This window comes from Ischnura elegans, chromosome 5 (genome assembly GCF_921293095.1).
Source record: "Ischnura elegans chromosome 5, ioIscEleg1.1, whole genome shotgun sequence".
Classification (NCBI taxonomy): Eukaryota; Metazoa; Arthropoda; class Insecta; order Odonata; family Coenagrionidae; genus Ischnura; species Ischnura elegans.
In genome coordinates, this window is record NC_060250.1 from 14,231,866 (window position 1) to 14,250,205 (window position 18,340).

The 18,340-nt window shown below is 37.8% G+C and overlaps 1 protein-coding gene and 1 non-coding gene across 4 annotated transcripts in view; both read right to left on the reverse strand.

Moving 5' to 3' along the window:
- Positions 1-3,608: 3,608 nt before the first annotated feature.
- On the reverse strand, positions 3,609-3,680 carry Trnae-uuc. Its single transcript has one exon. It is a non-coding gene; the product is annotated as a tRNA-Glu (tRNA).
- Positions 3,681-8,624: 4,944 nt separating this feature from the next.
- LOC124158511 (UDP-N-acetylglucosamine--peptide N-acetylglucosaminyltransferase 110 kDa subunit) overlaps positions 8,625-18,340 on the reverse strand; it is a 155,289-nt gene continuing 145,573 nt past the window's right edge. For all 3 annotated transcript variants that reach the window (XM_046533634.1, XM_046533635.1, XM_046533636.1), the window contains 4 exons: positions 17,238-17,490; positions 15,995-16,118; positions 14,297-14,475; positions 8,625-9,215 (listed from right to left, as the gene is read on the reverse strand). In XM_046533634.1, the coding sequence (XP_046389590.1) occupies positions 14,316-14,475; positions 15,995-16,118; positions 17,238-17,490 (537 nt within the window). In that variant the 3' untranslated portion in view covers positions 8,625-9,215; positions 14,297-14,315. The remainder of the gene's footprint in view (positions 9,216-14,296; positions 14,476-15,994; positions 16,119-17,237; positions 17,491-18,340) is intronic.

Genomic DNA, 18,340 nt, shown 5'->3' on the forward strand with positions numbered 1-18,340 from the left:
TCCCCACAGAAATGACTGAGAGAAATTTTTCAAAAATAGTTTCTGCAAGCGTTCAGGGTGGGTGGGAAATATAGTTTCTTAAGACACCCAAAAAATTCAGTGGAGATATTAAAAAAATGAAAATTTTAGAATAATTCTCTGCACAATTTATTTGACTGAAGGTGGGAGGAAATTTTTCTATCGATAAAAAACACCGCGAAATATGCCACAATATCAAGAATTTGCCCCTGTGAAAAAATTAACTTTCAGACAACGGAATTTTGAGCCGCGTAATTAATAACTAAATCTTTACAAAATCCAACCACCAAATTTAAGATCACAATACCATACATAACATTAATACGTCCATAAATACGCCTTAAAATGAAAATCCAATCATAGCTATTGGTGCAGTGTGTTCCAGAAAGGTTAAAGACTTGATCTTACGAAGCAGGCGTTCTGGGGAAGTTTATGTTGAGGTCACTGAGAAGTATCTATCGTAAAATAGGCACGATTATCGAGAATGACCGTGAGATTCGCGCGTGGTCCCGGATTACCAGTGCTACATCTACTAAAGGCCGTTTTACACGGTACACAGAATTGCGCAATCTGACGTACGTGCGATGGCGCAATCGAAATTGCGTCGTGTAAAGCGGTGAATTGCTACAACACATGCGAGAATGCGTGGATGCGAGTCGGCAAAATAGCCCCTGTTCTAATTTCGTTCATGCGTTCGCGCAATTCCGCGCCATTTTAGAAATTAATGCAGCTCTAACCTGCGCAATTCCGTGCCCCGTGTAAAACGGCCTTAACCAGTGGCGCAGCGAGGGGGCGGGGGGTTTGGGGGATAAAACCCTCAATTTCAATGCGAAAAATTTTGTAATTAATATTAGGGGGACGGATGTCTCAAAAACAAAACATCAAACTATTCGCACATCCGTAAAACTCACCATTTTGAACCATTTATCTTAAAAAATTTCTGGAGGAGGGCCCCCGCACTTCCCGCTTACCCTGCCGATATTCCATTACCCCTAGACCCTTCACTATTACTTGCGGGTAAAACCCCCTCACAAGACTTAATTCCTAGCTGCGCCTCTGCTACTACCAACCAGCTAAAGGCATAGGGAAGACATTGTTTTCTTTTTTTTCAAGAAGAATCACAGTCCCAGGAGGAGAGGGAAAAATAGCGGAGGGAGTCATCGCCCAGACTAATCTGAACACTCGAAAGCGAGGAGAAAAAAAGTTTCAAGCCATCAATTAATGCGACCTTCCCTTTCGCCGTTGGTCACGGAAAGGCGATTCAGCCAACTTCCAAGAAAGGGTTGCTCGCGAGCGAATCACCGTCGAGATGATGACATAATCCGGACCTTCCTGGGTTCTCTCTCCTTCGCTGAGGCATCATTTCCGCTTTGAATCATCTTCCCACCCCCTCCCCCTAAAGAAGATGCCAATCACATTCTCGTGAATGTGCGAAAGTCATTATGAATCACAGGAATGGGATGCGAGCCCACCCTCCCAAATTAGCACCCAGCGCCCAAACTATAATCAGATGTCCCACGAATTATCGGGTGCCTCAAAAGAAGAATTTTAAAACTACACGGATCCAAGGGAGTACCCAGGATCATAACTAGGGGGCAAGCCATGGGATTTACGAGATTATTTCCTTGAAAAAATAGTTTTATTTTAGCTACATATCTTATACTAATATATCATTTTTCGCGGGTTTAAAGAAAATTTGTTGAATACTTTCGTTTCAATTCAGTACTGATTTTGCTTAAAGACTATTGCGATTTTTGCTTCTACTGGGGGGGGGGGGTCAGCTGCCTCCCCCTGCCCCTCGCTGGGTACGCCCATGCATTGATCATCTACATCTACATATTACCCCGCAAGCCGCCTTAATAGGCGTGTGGCGGGGAATGTTAGGTCATAAGTCGTTGACATATAAAAAAGGATACGATCTAACGAACAGGAACGATATATAACCATTATCATAATTTACTACGAGAATGAGAGTGGCGTTTTCGCGATGGGGAGTGATTCACCGCGGAGAGAATGTGCGCAATTCATTATGAATCACAGTCACGAGATCTGAGTCCGCGTATTCAAATTAGCGCACAGTGCCGAAACTATAATTATATCTAATATTCGGGAGGTTCAAGAGGAATTATAATAAGACGTGGGTCATAGGTGAACGAGGGATAATGTAGGTGGAGGAAGGAATTCATGAACAGCATAGAGAAATAGCAGTAATTTAAAATAATGATGATTAAGAAATGGGTATGGAACACCTTGAATCTGGTGTGTAACCTTGGCCTCCATGAATTTAAAAGATAAAAAAATACTAGAAATGAAAATATCGTTAAGTTATTGGGTTTTGTCTTTACATGATTATTCGAAATTTTTTATCGCCTACTTTTTATTCTTACACTCGATCATCCTCAACGTTATGTACAACAGCGATAACAAAATGACATAACTAAATGCCAGGAAAATAATTCTCAAAAATTTCGCAAGAAGGTACTTGATTTCGTCATAGAGTGAGGATAAATGGAGGGCGAGTGACGTCACTACTTCGGTCAAAATACGCCTCTAGCGTCTCCATGGTAACGTGGTACTGAGTCAAATAACTTAGATACGCCTGTGCATTTGGGTACCAAAAAAATCATTAAAGAGAGGCGGTTTCTAGACGAAATACGGAGGAGACTGTGGCGGATACATATGGGGGACGCCCCCCCCCCCTTGCGAAGCCGTACGCATTGCCGAACATTGCAGAACCACAATTGTAACTTTTTATTATTTCATAAGGTGGAATTGTCTTGTATGTGTGTAAAATCGGTTAAAATAAAAATTTCTCAAACTTTGCCTGGGAATTGATAATTTGTCATAACGATAAAAGTATATGTATATCAAGATATCTTTTGCTCCTCCCTCAGTTTTTTCTGTATCAGCTACTGGAGGAGATGGTTTGGATGGAGGGAGTACTGAGCGGGGAGGGGATGTATTAGAAGGTAGAATGTTGGGTAAACGAAGGAGAAGAAGGAAGAAAATAGGATTTTTATATAGAATAAAAGGGAGTACACCTCATTGTAGGCCTTACTTGGCCACTTCGCACCGCAAAGATCTCTCTCGAGGGAGCTCAAATGCTTCCCTCAGGACTTGAACCTGGGACTCTTAGATAGAGAGCCATAACTATACCCTATTATATATCCCAGGGTACATGAAAGTACGTTTACGTCCTGACTTCATCAACAATACAATAATATCATTCCGTCATTTCTGCGAGCGAAATTCCGTTTGTGAAGTCTATCTATTCCTATACTAAGTCCTCTATTTAACCAGTTTGGACATGCACACCAAACCAAGGACTGAATGTGGAAATTCCCGACCGAGTCGAACCCGCGATTGTCGGGTGAGCAGGCTGCCACCGAAGCCGACATATTTATTCATACCACTGAATACAGTACATATTGGTAATTTTCAATAGAATGAACAAATTTCATAATTACACGCGTACAAACAACCATGTTCTGGATAGAGGCAACCTATCCAGGTTGGATTCAAACCCGCGGCCTCTTGTTTAGCCGGTGAGTCGACTTTACCCCGCCGCCACCAAAGCCGGCAAAAAAAAGTTCCCATACCGGGAATCGAACCCGGGCCTTCTGGGTGAAAGCCAGATATCCTAGCCACTAGACCATATGGGACTACAATATATATAGAGACAGCCTTAGACTTTCGGTAACCTTGACAAATAGATGCAAATGTGCACATAGACTATAACTGTATTTCTATTAGCCATATTAAATAAACATACCTACGTGAAAACGTTGTGAGTAAATTTACAGTTAAATTTGGTACTGGAATTTAACACGCAGAAAGTGTGAAACAAGCCTAAATAAAAACATTGCAAGCAAATGAAGAAGATTTATAGGAAAAGGAAATGTCGACATTAATAGCCGTGACAAAAAATTTACTCTTCTCCGGGAATCGATCCGTCATCACAATCTTCTATTGTAGAAAGGTGACAACCATGACAAGAAATAAAGAAAAAAATTACTCCAGGACCGATTATGCACACATTAGTCGATAAGAAGCAAAGCACACATTAGAAATGCATACGATTACTCCGGCGAGGGAAAAAATCGTCATTTCTTCGGTATATTCTTCGTGGTCTCATTATTGCAAGCACATCAGATTCGTTTATTCTCACTGACGAGGCCGATACCAGAAAAAGAATTATCGCGACAGAACGCAAAAGGTACCTCCGTTTTTATGAGTGAACAATCGAAGAGTACTGACCATCAGGAAATTGGTTACAGACAAGGCAAAAATTAATTCTGGACGTCGAAAGGACGGGCTAAACAGATACACAAACCTGTACACGCGTGACCTCGCAATAACGAGAACGACATCAGATATTATCCGTAAAAAATCAGGGAGTACGCAAGTATACTATCGCCGACAATCAGCATGCCAGCTTAGCGAAACAAACTGCAATCCGAAATTGGGTTCCTTCTCTCACGCCCTTCTCCCAAGAGCGTTGGGTAATCTAATACAAACAGTAATAAATTAAATTACTACTTACCCAAAGCTTAAGCCGAAGTTTTCACGAAGTAAGAAAATGTGCACAGCTGTTGATTTATTCGATTTTTCTAAGCACTCGCATTCACCTTGTAGAAAACAATGAAACGACGAATAAATTCGCTATTTACCATTGCAGTTCGGCAACTATGCTTTCAACGCATTTACATATTTCTGCAAGATCTTATCTGCCGAGGACTATTACCTAAATATAAATAATCTTACAATTGGAATACGATGTTGGATCGATGCAAGTTTTTTCTATGAGATCACCATAGAACTCATAGCTGGATTTCTCATACACTTACTGAGATAAAGTGGGGTAGCTGTACTCCCGAATATACCGACAGATAACTATGTCATCAATATGAATTTATAACACTGGTAATTTATTTTCTTAAGTTAACACTAACACAATGTCACCTGAAGTTAACACCATTAACTTCTCAAGATACCTCAGTCAAGTAAGAAATGTTTTACCTCAGATTAGAATTCATTTCTCTTCAGTTTTATTCTAATAAAAAATAGTATTCAGACAGAGTTTCAGCACAGCTATAATGCTTAAGTAAAATTTCTACTTACCATTCCAATTATTTTCAACTTTTTGGTCTCTCTCTTTTTTTTTACCTTTTCTGAGGTCCACTGTAAACAAACAGGTAGGGATACAAGTCAAGTCACCGGATATGTCATGGTTATCATCAGTGGTGTAAGGATGGGGGGGAGGTGGGTGTCCGAGCATCCCCACTCTTCGAAATATAAAAACACAATTACTTTGCTTCATAAGAGAAAACAAAATACTTTTCAATATTTTGTATTCTCTTATGAAGTAATAATAATCTCTAATAAAATATATTGAAAAATAATAAATTTCTCTAATAAAATATATTGAAAAATATTTTGTTTTCCTCCTTTGAGGACCTCTTAAACTTTTCTTTTAAAAAAATCTTTACCTCTTAAAAATACGAGGGGACTGGCAGCCAATCAGGAGACGCTGAACCGCCCTCACCCACATAATTCTGTATATATACCCCGAGGCTTTGAGGATTTGGTATTGGATTCCTGAATCCCTGATGACGATGGGCGATCGAAACGTTGAAAGGAGAAATGGAGGACCTGACCCGGTGCGAAACCCGAGAAAACTTCACTGCAATTGTTCGCCGGGAAAAAACAAAAATTATAGGATTAAAATAACGAAAATATAAAGGAGACTTCGTTGCATTCCACAGATTTATTTAGTCTGTACGACATGTTTCGGCCATAGAGGTCATTATCAAGTACAAAGATTTCGATTACAAGGATTAAAATAAGTTTGAAACCCTCTACTTAGTTCCCTGTTTAAAAAATTTTCCCCCCTACTTTTGGACTCCTCTCTCCCCCTCCCCAAACAAAGATCCTAACCATCGCACTGTTAATCACATAGTCAGATTCATAGATCAGGATTGAAGGACTAGATGAGATGAAGTCAAGTTTTCTGTAGATTGGTTCGCATTAACTATAGGATAATGAAGCCAGTGTCTTGAATCTTTTCTGGGTAGTCACATTAGATCACATACAGTTGACCGCTATGAATGTGATTTTGTTAATAACTACAGCCATTTTTTCCTACCAAAATTCAACTACACATCATTACCTTACTTTCACGTTTGCGGAGTGATTATGTCAGGCAGGTAAATCGGCAGGGGTAAGGTGTGAATACCGCAGCCCTACCAAAATTTATTCTCCATGCCAATTGTAAAATAAAAGCATACTTCGTCATTTTTTCTATCTGATTGATTTGCACGTACTGAAATTTCGTTTATGGACTGGGCAGACTCACATCAATAATTTAAACAATGACATTCAGCATTAATAAGAGGGGTTAGAGAATGGGCGATAAGAAAATAAAGATCAAGCGCTAAGTTAGATATTTACGGAATACATTTACGCAAGCCATAATAAAAGCTTGCCAAGCCACCTCCTCCCCATAAGAAAATTTCTGGTTTCAAGCCTGTAACGTGTGATTTTCACCCTTTCATACCAAGCGTCAACAATAGCTAACAAGCATTTTCGTATGCAAGAAACCTAGCATTGGGTCTAGCCGGCATGGATTTTTCAATGCAATTGAACAGACGACAGTTAGATCCAATGGGAACGTTAGAGACGAATGGGAAGTGACCGTTGAGGTAGCAATGGCTTGAGGCATTCAGGCCCTTCCCTGAGACCCGGCTTAGCGAGACCTTAAGTGTCACTCCTCCGCAATTGGACCTGCCCCTTCTATCTACGATTATCCTCACAGCAGTAACCCATTGTAAAGTGGTTATAGGGTCAATGGCTTTCGCAAAGAATTTTAAATATTTTGGAATTAATTTTTTGTTTTGTTCTGTGAGTAAGCAATTTTCAAACAAAATTTAACAGTTACTACTAATGGACTTCTGGAGTTAAATTGAAATACCTTGTGTTTACTAACTTCATTATTACCAACACTAGAGATTTGTTTAAAATTCTGCAATACTTAAAAAAAAATGTTAGTTATTCTTATGTAAGTGTTAATTATTGAAAATCAAAATCAATACCTGTTTATTAAAAACATTGCTAATGCAATAAGTTGATCGTGGACTCGTGCTAATCAAGAAGTCTAGTGCAACGTCTACTGAAACGTCTAGTGAAGTGGCCAGGGTAATAGCAGGGCACTGAGCTGGGTTCCAAATCAGAGTGATGAGAATAACCAGGGTAATTCCACCCCAAAAAAGAACTCAGAAGAGAAGAGGTTTAAAATATTCTCATGCCACTGGCAGCATAGAAAACATATTTCTTTTATAGGCACAGGCAGGGAAGGGTTAACATATGTACATCCAAAAATGAAATAAACCCATAACTAGGATTTATCAAGCCTAGATGCATTCAACTGAAGGCCATTAGAGACCAATTTGAGTTAGCATATCACATATTACACAAGCACATCCTATATGAATATCAATCTAATTCCTCAACTAGTATTTCAAAGGATTTTTAAGTAGGCATAAATCCTTCGCCAGATTGAATGACCATTGATCCATGAGAAGTATCCAGCAAATACAATGAATCATTGCCATTAAAATTGTTCATTGTAGTTAATTAAAGAGATGAAAGTGGGCATTCATAACTTCATTACATTGTGTATTTATGTGAAGGAAGATCTTCTTTCAGCTGGGAATATAGCCCTTGAAAGTAGGAAACGCATTCATTGAATTTATATATGGAGCATGCTTTATGTTAGTGAAGCACGTGGTCTGACAGCACCACAGAAGGCATGGCTGGAAAACCATGGGTGGGTAGCAAAATGAATCCCACCCCAGAAAAAAATCAACCTGAAAACATTACAATATTCAGTATTATTAAATATGTAGTGAGAAATTTGGGCTGATTAAGTTTTGAGAAGGTTAACTTTACAAAACTTAAAGGAAAGAAAATAAAACATGTTGAAGTGTGGAAAGGATTGTCTATTGACAACCCCTAATTCCTTGGCTATGCCTATGATGGAAGTATGTACTTAAAATGTGGTGTTACAGAAGAATGATGAAGATGAATTGGATCATCAAGATTTAATTGCAATCCTGAGGAGACAAAGGGAAAAGACATGTCTTGAGGAAACCTAGAGAAGACAATAAAATTAAAAGAACAAGTGGAATGGAAAAACAGTGAAGGAATATCTCAAATAGCATATGTGGCCGTTGCATACAACATAGGTGGCAAAGGATGAAAAACAGAGGAATTACGTTAGATTTAACAGATAGCTGACAGGAGAATGGAGAGGAGAGTTACATAACCAAATGCAGGATCATTGACAACTGATGATGATATGTCTCAAAAAAATGTCTCAGAACATACAGGTGTACAATAGAATCACACATAGTTATGCACAGACGGGCTGCAAATTTGGCTCCAAAAAGAAAACCAGTCGTTCCTCCAATGAGTCATAAAACATGAAGTTGAACTTGAACATACTTGTATGAACTGAAAACTACTGACATGTACATATAGTTTTATTCTACAGCAGATTGTTGGATATAAATCTACATATCATCAAGTCAAATGAGACTAAACACAGGTTGATTTCACTTTTTATTAGCAATAAGAATTACAGTAATTCTGAAGAATGGATGCAATAATTAAAAACAATAGGAAAAACTTAAGTTGAAAATCACAATCCTGTGATGATGGCATATATCGTACACTGGACCTGCACAATCAATATTTAAAATAACTCAGTCCTTAGTATAACATCCTGTGTCTACAAAGGAAAAAAATAAAGAGTGCATTCTTCACAGTCACACACTCATTTAATCACACCATGAGAATAGCTCAGTCATGAATAATGAAAGCAATATATAGGTCATCTTTTCATTATTCTTCTTTGATGAATCATCGAATTAGACTACACTAATGCAGCTCATTTTCTCTTGAAATTCATCCCCCTTCTAAAGTATCAACTCCTCCTCTTGCTTCCCATTGGCCGATATGAAATAAACATATTCAGGAATGGAAGATAATAATAGCTGGTAGGAGATAATAATTTTCTACGACTGCAGAGGAACAACTCCAGGCAGATATTTACACTCACTGCGCTGCACCAGATTCATCAACTCCTTCTTTCCATTCAAACTCAATCCCCTCTTAAACATATATCACACCTTGTGCGGCTGTAAAGAAATGAATAAATACACTTTAATCGATATGCTAAACATAATTTGCGCAAGCATTTATGCACACAAGAACTTTAAACATCTGACAATTTACAGTTATGCTAATGAGATAGGATTGGAAAATACACCATTTTGAATTCATATCTTGAAAATATCAGCATTTTAAATAAAATACAGTGGAAGCCCCTTATAACGAGTACGGGATATAGCGACAAGCTCGAATTAGCGACAGCTACCCAAGGAACCATTTTAAACCCTATGATTTAAATGTAAAATAAATTCGTATTAGCGATAATGGCTCGATTCCTCTCTTGTGCCATTCGTAATTACGACAGGTTGACTTTTTGACCACGTGCCACATCTCTGGAATTCAATGCTTTTAAAACGGCATTTTTTCCGCCAACGTCGACATGTTCCGTATTCTCCTATTCTTCTTTCCTTAATAAATTTCTCGAGTACACATTTCATTGCTCTTTTGTCATCTCCCTCCCGCGCCTCCGCAGTGAGGTTAAAAATTATTCCGCCCGTCTGCTAGCACCATGGCTGGTAAACGCAAGTCCTTGGATTTAAAAACCAAAATGAGAATTATTGCAGATTGTGAAAGTGGAGAGTGTTCAAAGAGTGAAATAGCGAGGCGATTTGGAATTAATACATCGACATTGTTCACTATTTTAAAGAAAAAAGATCAAATTCGTTCGGCAGTGCTTAAAGAAGGACGTCCAAGCACTCAAAAGCACCTGTGACCCGGAGAGCATCCGCAGCTAGAAACTGCTCTTTTCTCGTGGTTTTGCCAGCAAAGAGCCGCAGGGATTCCTATCACCGGCCCAATGATGAAGGCTAAAGCTGAGTATTTGTGTGAGAGGCTTGGTGAAGACAATTGTAAGATGGATGGATGGTTTGCACGATTTAAAAATAGGAAGGGGATATCCCTTAACAAACTATCCGGTGAATCATCAAGTGTTGACGTTAATGCTGTGGAAGGCTGGGCTCCGGTCCTTAAAGACTATTTGGACAATTACAGCCCCTGCGATATTTACAACGTGGATGAGACGGGCATATATTTTAACCTTCTCCCGGACAAAACTCTCGCCACTCGAACGGACCCCTGCAAAAGAGGGAAGAAAAATAATGACCGCGTAACTGTACTTTTATGCGCCAATATGGATGGTTCAGATAAGTTAAAACCGTTCGTGGTGGGGAAATCCGCCCATCCCCGATGTTTTAAGGGAGTTAAAACTCTCCCTTGCACTTACGAAGCAAATAAAAATGCTTGGATGACGGCTGCTATCTTCACGCAGTGGTTACGAGCGTTTGATGCCAGGATTGGTGGAAGGAATAAAAAAGTACTATTATTCATTGACAATTGCCCAGCCCACCCACCAATAGAACTAAGAAACGTTAAAATTGTGTTATTGCCGCCTAACACTAGCGTTCTTCAGTTCCAGTCAGCATTCCTATCAAAAAGTGTGCGCTACTGCCGCTAGAGGTCTCCACGTCCGCTAATATTGCGTCTGATTGCGTGAATCTCTACGAAACATAAATATTGCTAACAGACAGACAAAGAGTGGACTTCATTTATCATTTGTCCTTCTATTTATTTGAAACAGTTTTTCACCCTTTCCACCGAAGATAATTGATATGACTAATATGCTTTTAGATGCCGTAATGCTGTTCGGTTTCATGATTCCGATAGCATTTGAGTCGGCTGTTTTGAAACACGATGGTAAACCATTCATACAGGCAGACTTGAAGCATAAGAAGATTACTTCCACCTTCATTCCGCCGTTAACCTGAAAAAGATAGAATTGCAATGCTCATGTGGAACCCTAAAATTTTATCACGCTCCTTTCGTCACCCAATTGCAGCAGCCACCCATCATTTTCATTACTACTCGGAAAGATAGAAGGTATGAATTTTTGAACAGATTCCGAAGTTTTAGCATTTAATAGTCTGATGCATAGCCATAACTGGTAGTTATGACATGTATATTTGGAGCATCCAAGAAATAAGGATAATAACAGCTCATAATGCACAGTTCAGTACGAGTGAGTCTGAAGCTGGGACTTTTAAAATCGACTTCTTAATGCCTCGGCATATAGCATCCTGCATAATTACATATGATTTGATCATAGATTGCAAGTGAATATGATCATTAGTGAATTAAATGTTCAAAATAATGATTTAAAACGGCTATCACGCTGCAATTTTCGCCTCGCGGCAGAACCAGCCGTGGTGACGCCTGATGAGTGATTTTTTTGTGACGATGTAATTGCATTCGGTAACAACGACAACTCACTATAGCGACAGATTTCTCTGTTCCCAACAGCTGTCGTTATAAGGGGCTTCCACTGTATATCAAAGCAGATGCCATGATGCAGCTATGCTTCTTAGCTGCACCATGGCATCGATGGAAGTTCATAGCTTCAGTTTGTTTGGTTGGAAAGAATGATGGGATCAACCTCACTAATACAATGTCTGTTTCATTTTCAACCTCCGATCTCTCAGCAAATATGTCATGCAGGCAACTGGAAGATACATAGGGCAACTGTTAACCCTCCATACCAAAAAGGTCAGCTATTTTCACTGTTTTCAGTTTGACGCAAGTAACAGTCTAATTTACTAGATCGCCTCAAATAATTCTACGGCCAAAAATAAATGGGGGAGTGACAACCACAAAACTTGCCCAATGGTTTCACCATTGACAAGTCTACCTTTAAGCGGAGAAATAAAAAGAAACTTAATCAAAACCAACAGTGGTTAGAGGTAAGACAGATTCGATATGACACATCCAAAACCAAGCAACAACTGCATCAATGGATGCACCAAACATCACCCAGCAAACCAATAGGAATCAGGCGATCCTTCAACAATCGAAAGGTTATCCTACCACGTGTTGGGATTAAAAAAGTGTGTTGGCTGCGAATTTCATGCAGCTGGGGACAACGATAAATGCAGCTGCTCAGCGTGAAAGATTATGTCAATTGCCATTAAAAGCAAGAGAAAAGACATGCTGACTAGTGGAAGTATTCTGATCCATGGCAAAGGTACTCTCAGCGCCGGTGCTTGAGCTATTTCAATGGGAGATTTTTAATCACCCACCGTGCAATCCCTATCTAGAGCCATGTGACTTCATCTTTTTGTTGTAATGGGAATGTGGCTACCTTTTTCTAACAACGATGAGCTTCAAGACAAAAGCAAAATTAATTGAAAGTCATTGGTGGCAACATTCCAGGAGGAAGGCACAGTAAAACTTGCCCACAGTAGCCAGTAATTCCTCAATCGTCTCAGCAATTATGTCGTGATGCAGCCACAAATGTGCTAAATATTCAGCAATAAGAACTTTTAATCAATCACTTGGTCTTCCATTCATGACATATTAAAGGACAAAAAAATTAACCCTTGTAGATCAATTGATTGTATGGTTATATTACTAGGGGACATCCTGGATGTCTTCCACCATAAACACATAACCCTGAGCTTTCTAACTCTGATTATGTCTCATTGAACCATATTACCATATACCCTTAAAAAAACACAGTTCATTTTGGTGTTCACCGACTATCATCGCCCAAACCTAATGACTTGTGATGAAGGGCAGGGAATTATGAGCAGTGATGTAATAAAACAAAGAAAAGTAATTGGATTGGAGTTAATGCTAATGTTTGATAATTTTTGCGTGCAATCGATACATTTTTTACGTCATTTTTACTTGCAATCTACTGCAAAGCTCATGGGCAAAATCATTGAATTTGAGTAATTATTACATTACAGTAATCAAAAGCCAAAATTTTAATTCCACGTTTGCTAATCAAGAGGCTATTCTAGCTACATTAGCCTCATCCACAGGTTTTAATTTTTTTGGAGAACGTATTTATTTACGCCTAAATAAAGCATTTTAATTATTATTTTATACAATGGAATTAAATAATAATTAAATTTCTGGTTTCCATGTTAGTATGTATTCTCTGTTAGAGAAAATACTTACAGCAATTTCTTCACGAACAGGAGCAACATTAGAAGTAATGGCAATCTTAATGATTACTTTTACTCAGAATAATTTGTACAGTCCTCTATTAGAATAATTTGGCAGTCCTCAATTTTCGAACAACTCACACTCTCGCACATTCTAAATTCACACCTTTTACTTGACTTTCGTACGCCAAATTCAGTTTTTCGAACGTTTGTCTGAAATTTTTTTTAAATTCCCACGATGTTCACTGCGCATCCCAACATTCAACTGTTTCCTATGGCAGTATATGTGGACAATATGAACGTATACGATCGAGGGCAATGTTGAATTTAATCAAGGTGATTTTTATTAAAGAGACATAGCTGGCTAAAGGCTCCTTTACCTAGAGAAGAGGAAATTGTAGCTAAGCCTTCACTGGAGAGATTTATCAATAAAGTTGACTGACACCATTAGCTTTCAATAAAATTAATAAATGAAAGTACTACTTTCTAATTGTGTTTTTCTGCCTGTGTGTTTTGAGTAACAATTACTCCCCAATGAATAAATCAGAATTAAAGCCATAAATCAAATTAACGCCTGTCACAAACAAAATTATTTTTATATTGTAAGTTAACCAGATGCTTTTATCTTTTTTGAAACGCAACCATGTAATGCTCAAAGACAGTCTTAAAATAATTATAAGATGCCTATTCTGGCCATTAACCTCGATTAATGACCCAAAAAGTTTTCCTAAGTAATTTCAAAACTTTCAGAAGAGACAAAAAGGGAATCAAGACACACTACAACACTCACCAAAATCTTGATAAACTCACAAAAGATACCCCTAACTGTAATGTATGTAACTCAAAAACATTTTTTGCAAACATACATGCTGTTAAGAGCAACTGTGTATCTTTTATGTTAAGCTGGAGCTACCTGTAGTCAAAGGAAAACAAGCTACCAATGAATTGGTGTCTGTGGTACAGAATGAATGAAAGCCAAAATACTTGTGTTTGTAGAACTAAATGACACAATTTTAATTTATATAAAATTATAATTCAATAATCTGCAGTAAGCTAGAATAATTTATGCAATTGAATTCTGTACAGGAACAAAGTGAATGGCTCACCTCAAACATTCACAGTCTTTCATTTGGCTAGGCAGGTAATGTGGTCAGGCTTCTGGCCAAGAGCGTAGCGCCGCCACATGGCGTGGAAAAGTCCCTCCATTCCTTTGGCATATGCTGAACAGTCAAAAAGTGGAGACTCAGATCGAGCACACCACACTTTGGCACGTATAGCCTTAAGACTGGAATGGAACATAGCGACATCTTAAAATAGAGTACAGAGTTATCAACAAATGAATGAAAAATCATTATAATACACTTAAATATGAAGGATTCTCGATTACATCACAAGAATTATGGTGCATAAAAAATTTTTATGAAAAATAACGACACAATTGCATAGTGATTTTTTTTTCAAGATGACCACATACCATGCTGAAAAATATAGATGCAGAACCACACCTCTATTTTGAAGAAAATTTTGGTACAGGTAGCAAGCACAGTTTGATAAGTTAAACCATGCCATAAGCAAACAAAATCTTTCCCTTTATTGTTAACTACAACTGATATTTCTGGACACAAAATGTACTGGGATAGGGTTTCAGGCTGTGAAAAAGGTTCTGACATCTTGCATTTAGGACATCACGCATAAGTGTTGGATATAAAAGGGTTCAGGGGTATCACTTTACATCACAATAAGAAGGACCTTGTGCTTTCCCGATACATTCCATGTGATTATTTGCACATAATAGTGAACCCTATCAAATTTAAAGATTTATGTTCAGAGAGGGGGACAGTAGAAGTACTTCCATTGTAATACACATCCAGTTTTTCAGAAGCCCACTTAAAAGCAAACTGCAGTTACGTCACACTGATAGACAAGGCTAAAGAAATAATAACAAGTTTACACAACTAGTGTTCAAAACACTTCATTTACAACTTGGGTGATGACAACAGGGGTTTTAAACATGGAAACAAAGGCTCAAGAACTTCCTTTTTTCGATTTCACCCAGAAAAAAAAGAGAAAATTGCTTCCATTTCTTCAGCTACATTATGCTGAGGTAACTCTTCAACGTTCAATTTTTGTAATTCATTCACAATGACTTACAGTTATTTTAGAAAGAAATTTAGAAAGTTAACTGCCAAGGAAATTGTGGTCAAAGATCAAAATTGTTTGATCTTTGACCACAATTGTGAACTGAAATTTCCACAAGTCAAAAACCCTTTTACCACCAGCAAGGCTCTGTTTTTATTTGTGAAAACTACCATTGGCCCATTTATCAGGAAAACAATTCACAATGACAAAAGTTAAAATATTATTTTTCCTTTGCTTAAATAATACTCAACCTGAATAATTATTCCATAGTTTTGAGCCCCTTAACATATATTCAGAATTAAAAAAATCTACATGGATGGACAAAATAAATTTAAGGACAAGATATAATTTCAAATCTTAAATCTGTTTAACTTTCTCACAATAGCCACGACAATACTTGCATGTTTCTCTCATAGGAGGAGGCGGTAGTTGAAGGATATATACATCACTTTTGTTCCACAACTCAATGTTCTGATATCATATCATAAAAATTAAGAGAGTATTTAACACCTGATAACAGTGACGAATAAAAGCATTACCCCCCCAGAAATGAGAACGGAGGTAAAGTAAATTAAGACAGCCCTATAGCTATTCCATCACCTCTGGACTCAAATCATTGGAAAAACAACAACCCAATGAATATTAATTAAGATTATATAACTTACTATTCCCTGTCAGTTCCAAGCCTTATGGCAATCTCTTGGTACTCTTGCCTGGTCCTAGCAATCAGTTCTGGACAACCCAAGGTGGCAAGTTGTGATGCAGCAACCCTTGAAGCAAGAGTTTCACCTGAAAAAAGGAAAAAAAAGCAATGATCTTCACATATTTGTTAATTAAGAGCAGACTTCAAGTTAAGAGACATTTCAGGCACAGTAAAAAAAACTCAATATATAATTGGAAATCACTATTCAGAAACACCCCCTGCTGCTTCACCCAACATCAAGAAAAGACAATTAAGCAAATTAATTTAGAGGTACGAGGTAAGAGGATTTAAAAAAGTTAACTGCCAAGGAAAAGACCAAGCCACAAGCAAAATCTGCCTATATTCCCACGTAAATTAGGGAAATCTCAATTGATTTCAGTAATTTTACAGTTAAATAATTTTAAAAATAGTAGGCTAATAAAATTAACCGCAAGGTTTCAGATACCATCAACAAATATTTCACGAATTAGTTTCACTGTCTTAGCACTGCGTCAAAAGAGCATTTGCTATCATCCATTTATCCCTATTACCACATTATGATTGAGAATACATTTTCTAACTTAGCAATAATTCTCTAATTTCCCAGGCCCAGATTCCACTTCCAGAATTTGGCTAATGTTCAACTTCATTCTAATTACTCCTTTTCAATACTGTAATTTCCCTCAACATTTTCAATCCCGTTAAATGTTTAAAAATGCCCATAATCTGTAGGTGGATCAATTCACACTATGCCTCAATGATCACCCAATGTAATGACAAAAACATACTTTTCCTAAATATGTAAATCTGCCAAAAAATAATTTTTATTTTGAAACCATCTTCGATTCAGCTGGAATTTTAAAATGATCATCCTAAGAAATTACTAGCATGCTGAAGAAACGATGTATGTAGCATCATTCCTTCGCCTATATTCCAAGAAGCATTTTTTAACCTATGCTTCCAGATAGACAATAGATTATCTTATTAAGAAAATCTCTTACGAACTACCCACTTCGCCTCAATCTAAGGGGTTCCTCAACCAGCCCTTCCAATGCTCATCAGTGTAAAGACTCACATGATCGAATTTGATGGTAGAATATAATGGTGATCTAATTTGATGGTTCCAGTATGATGAAAACTGGAATAAATCCCCTGAATGCTACAGAAGTAACATAATTTAACCATTGTTACATGGAAGTACTACCTTTAGCTAAATCGCTAATTACCTGGTAGCGTAACAACAGGGGTGCCAGTCCAGAGGACATCCATGCTCGTGGTGTGTCCATTGCAAAGTGGAGTGTCAAGGCACACGTCAGCCAGCTGTCCACGCCTGACGTGCTCTTCTTTGGCGGCAACATTGCTGAACAGGATGCGGCCGGGAGGAAGACCTAGCCTCTGGGCGGCAGCCTGAACGTTAGTCTCACCAACAGCTGGAAACCTCAGCAGCCACAACACAGCATTTGGAACATGTTTCAAGATCTGCAAAGAGCACACGTCCTCAGATGAATAACCTCATTTATGCAAATTTTTATAGCAAAAAAATATTTAAGCTCTCTAACATTTCCAACTTATATGGTAAAAATTTTCACTTATATGACACTCTACAATATGAATGGCAAGTGATTCCAGTCCTATGGCAGGTAAATCCTCACTTATTCCATTTATTAAATGAAAATACAAATAATTTTGTAACTAAAATTATCACAAGTTAAAATCTTACTTTTTATCCTAGTGCCACTGTATTGCCTGCTCAACGCCTTCATGTATTCCTTTTTATCTCATTTAACCTTCAATTTGGGATTGTATATTTGGTGTGGATTGCAATAACGCAGGAGTGTGTGAAGTTTTGCCCTTGGCTGATGGCAAAATAATACCATCTGTAATCTCACCATTTAGCTCTAATCTTTTTTGGTCAGAATGTGCTAATAAATTGCAGTGGAAGATCAATAATCAGGAATGCTTGGCACCAGACACATTTCAGATTAACCCATTAGTGCATAGCATCCGATATATTGGACACTCATATTTAATTTTTTTCTTGGCTCCAATTGACTTGCACTACATTCTGATGCTATATTAAGTTCAAATGGATGTCTGTCTTCACCTCCCTGCTAATATTTTAGTTGACTCCATGAATTTATCAACTTGAGAAGCATTTATGTGAGACGTGGCATTGAAAGTATTTTCAGTCACTCGCACAGGGTAAGTAAATTATTTTTCACCTTAGAATTTTGCTCAATATGCTGATAACTTTTATCTCATTTTTCTTCTAAAGGTAAATCTTTTTATTTTCTCTATTCTTCTATACTATTTTGAAAATGTAATAAAC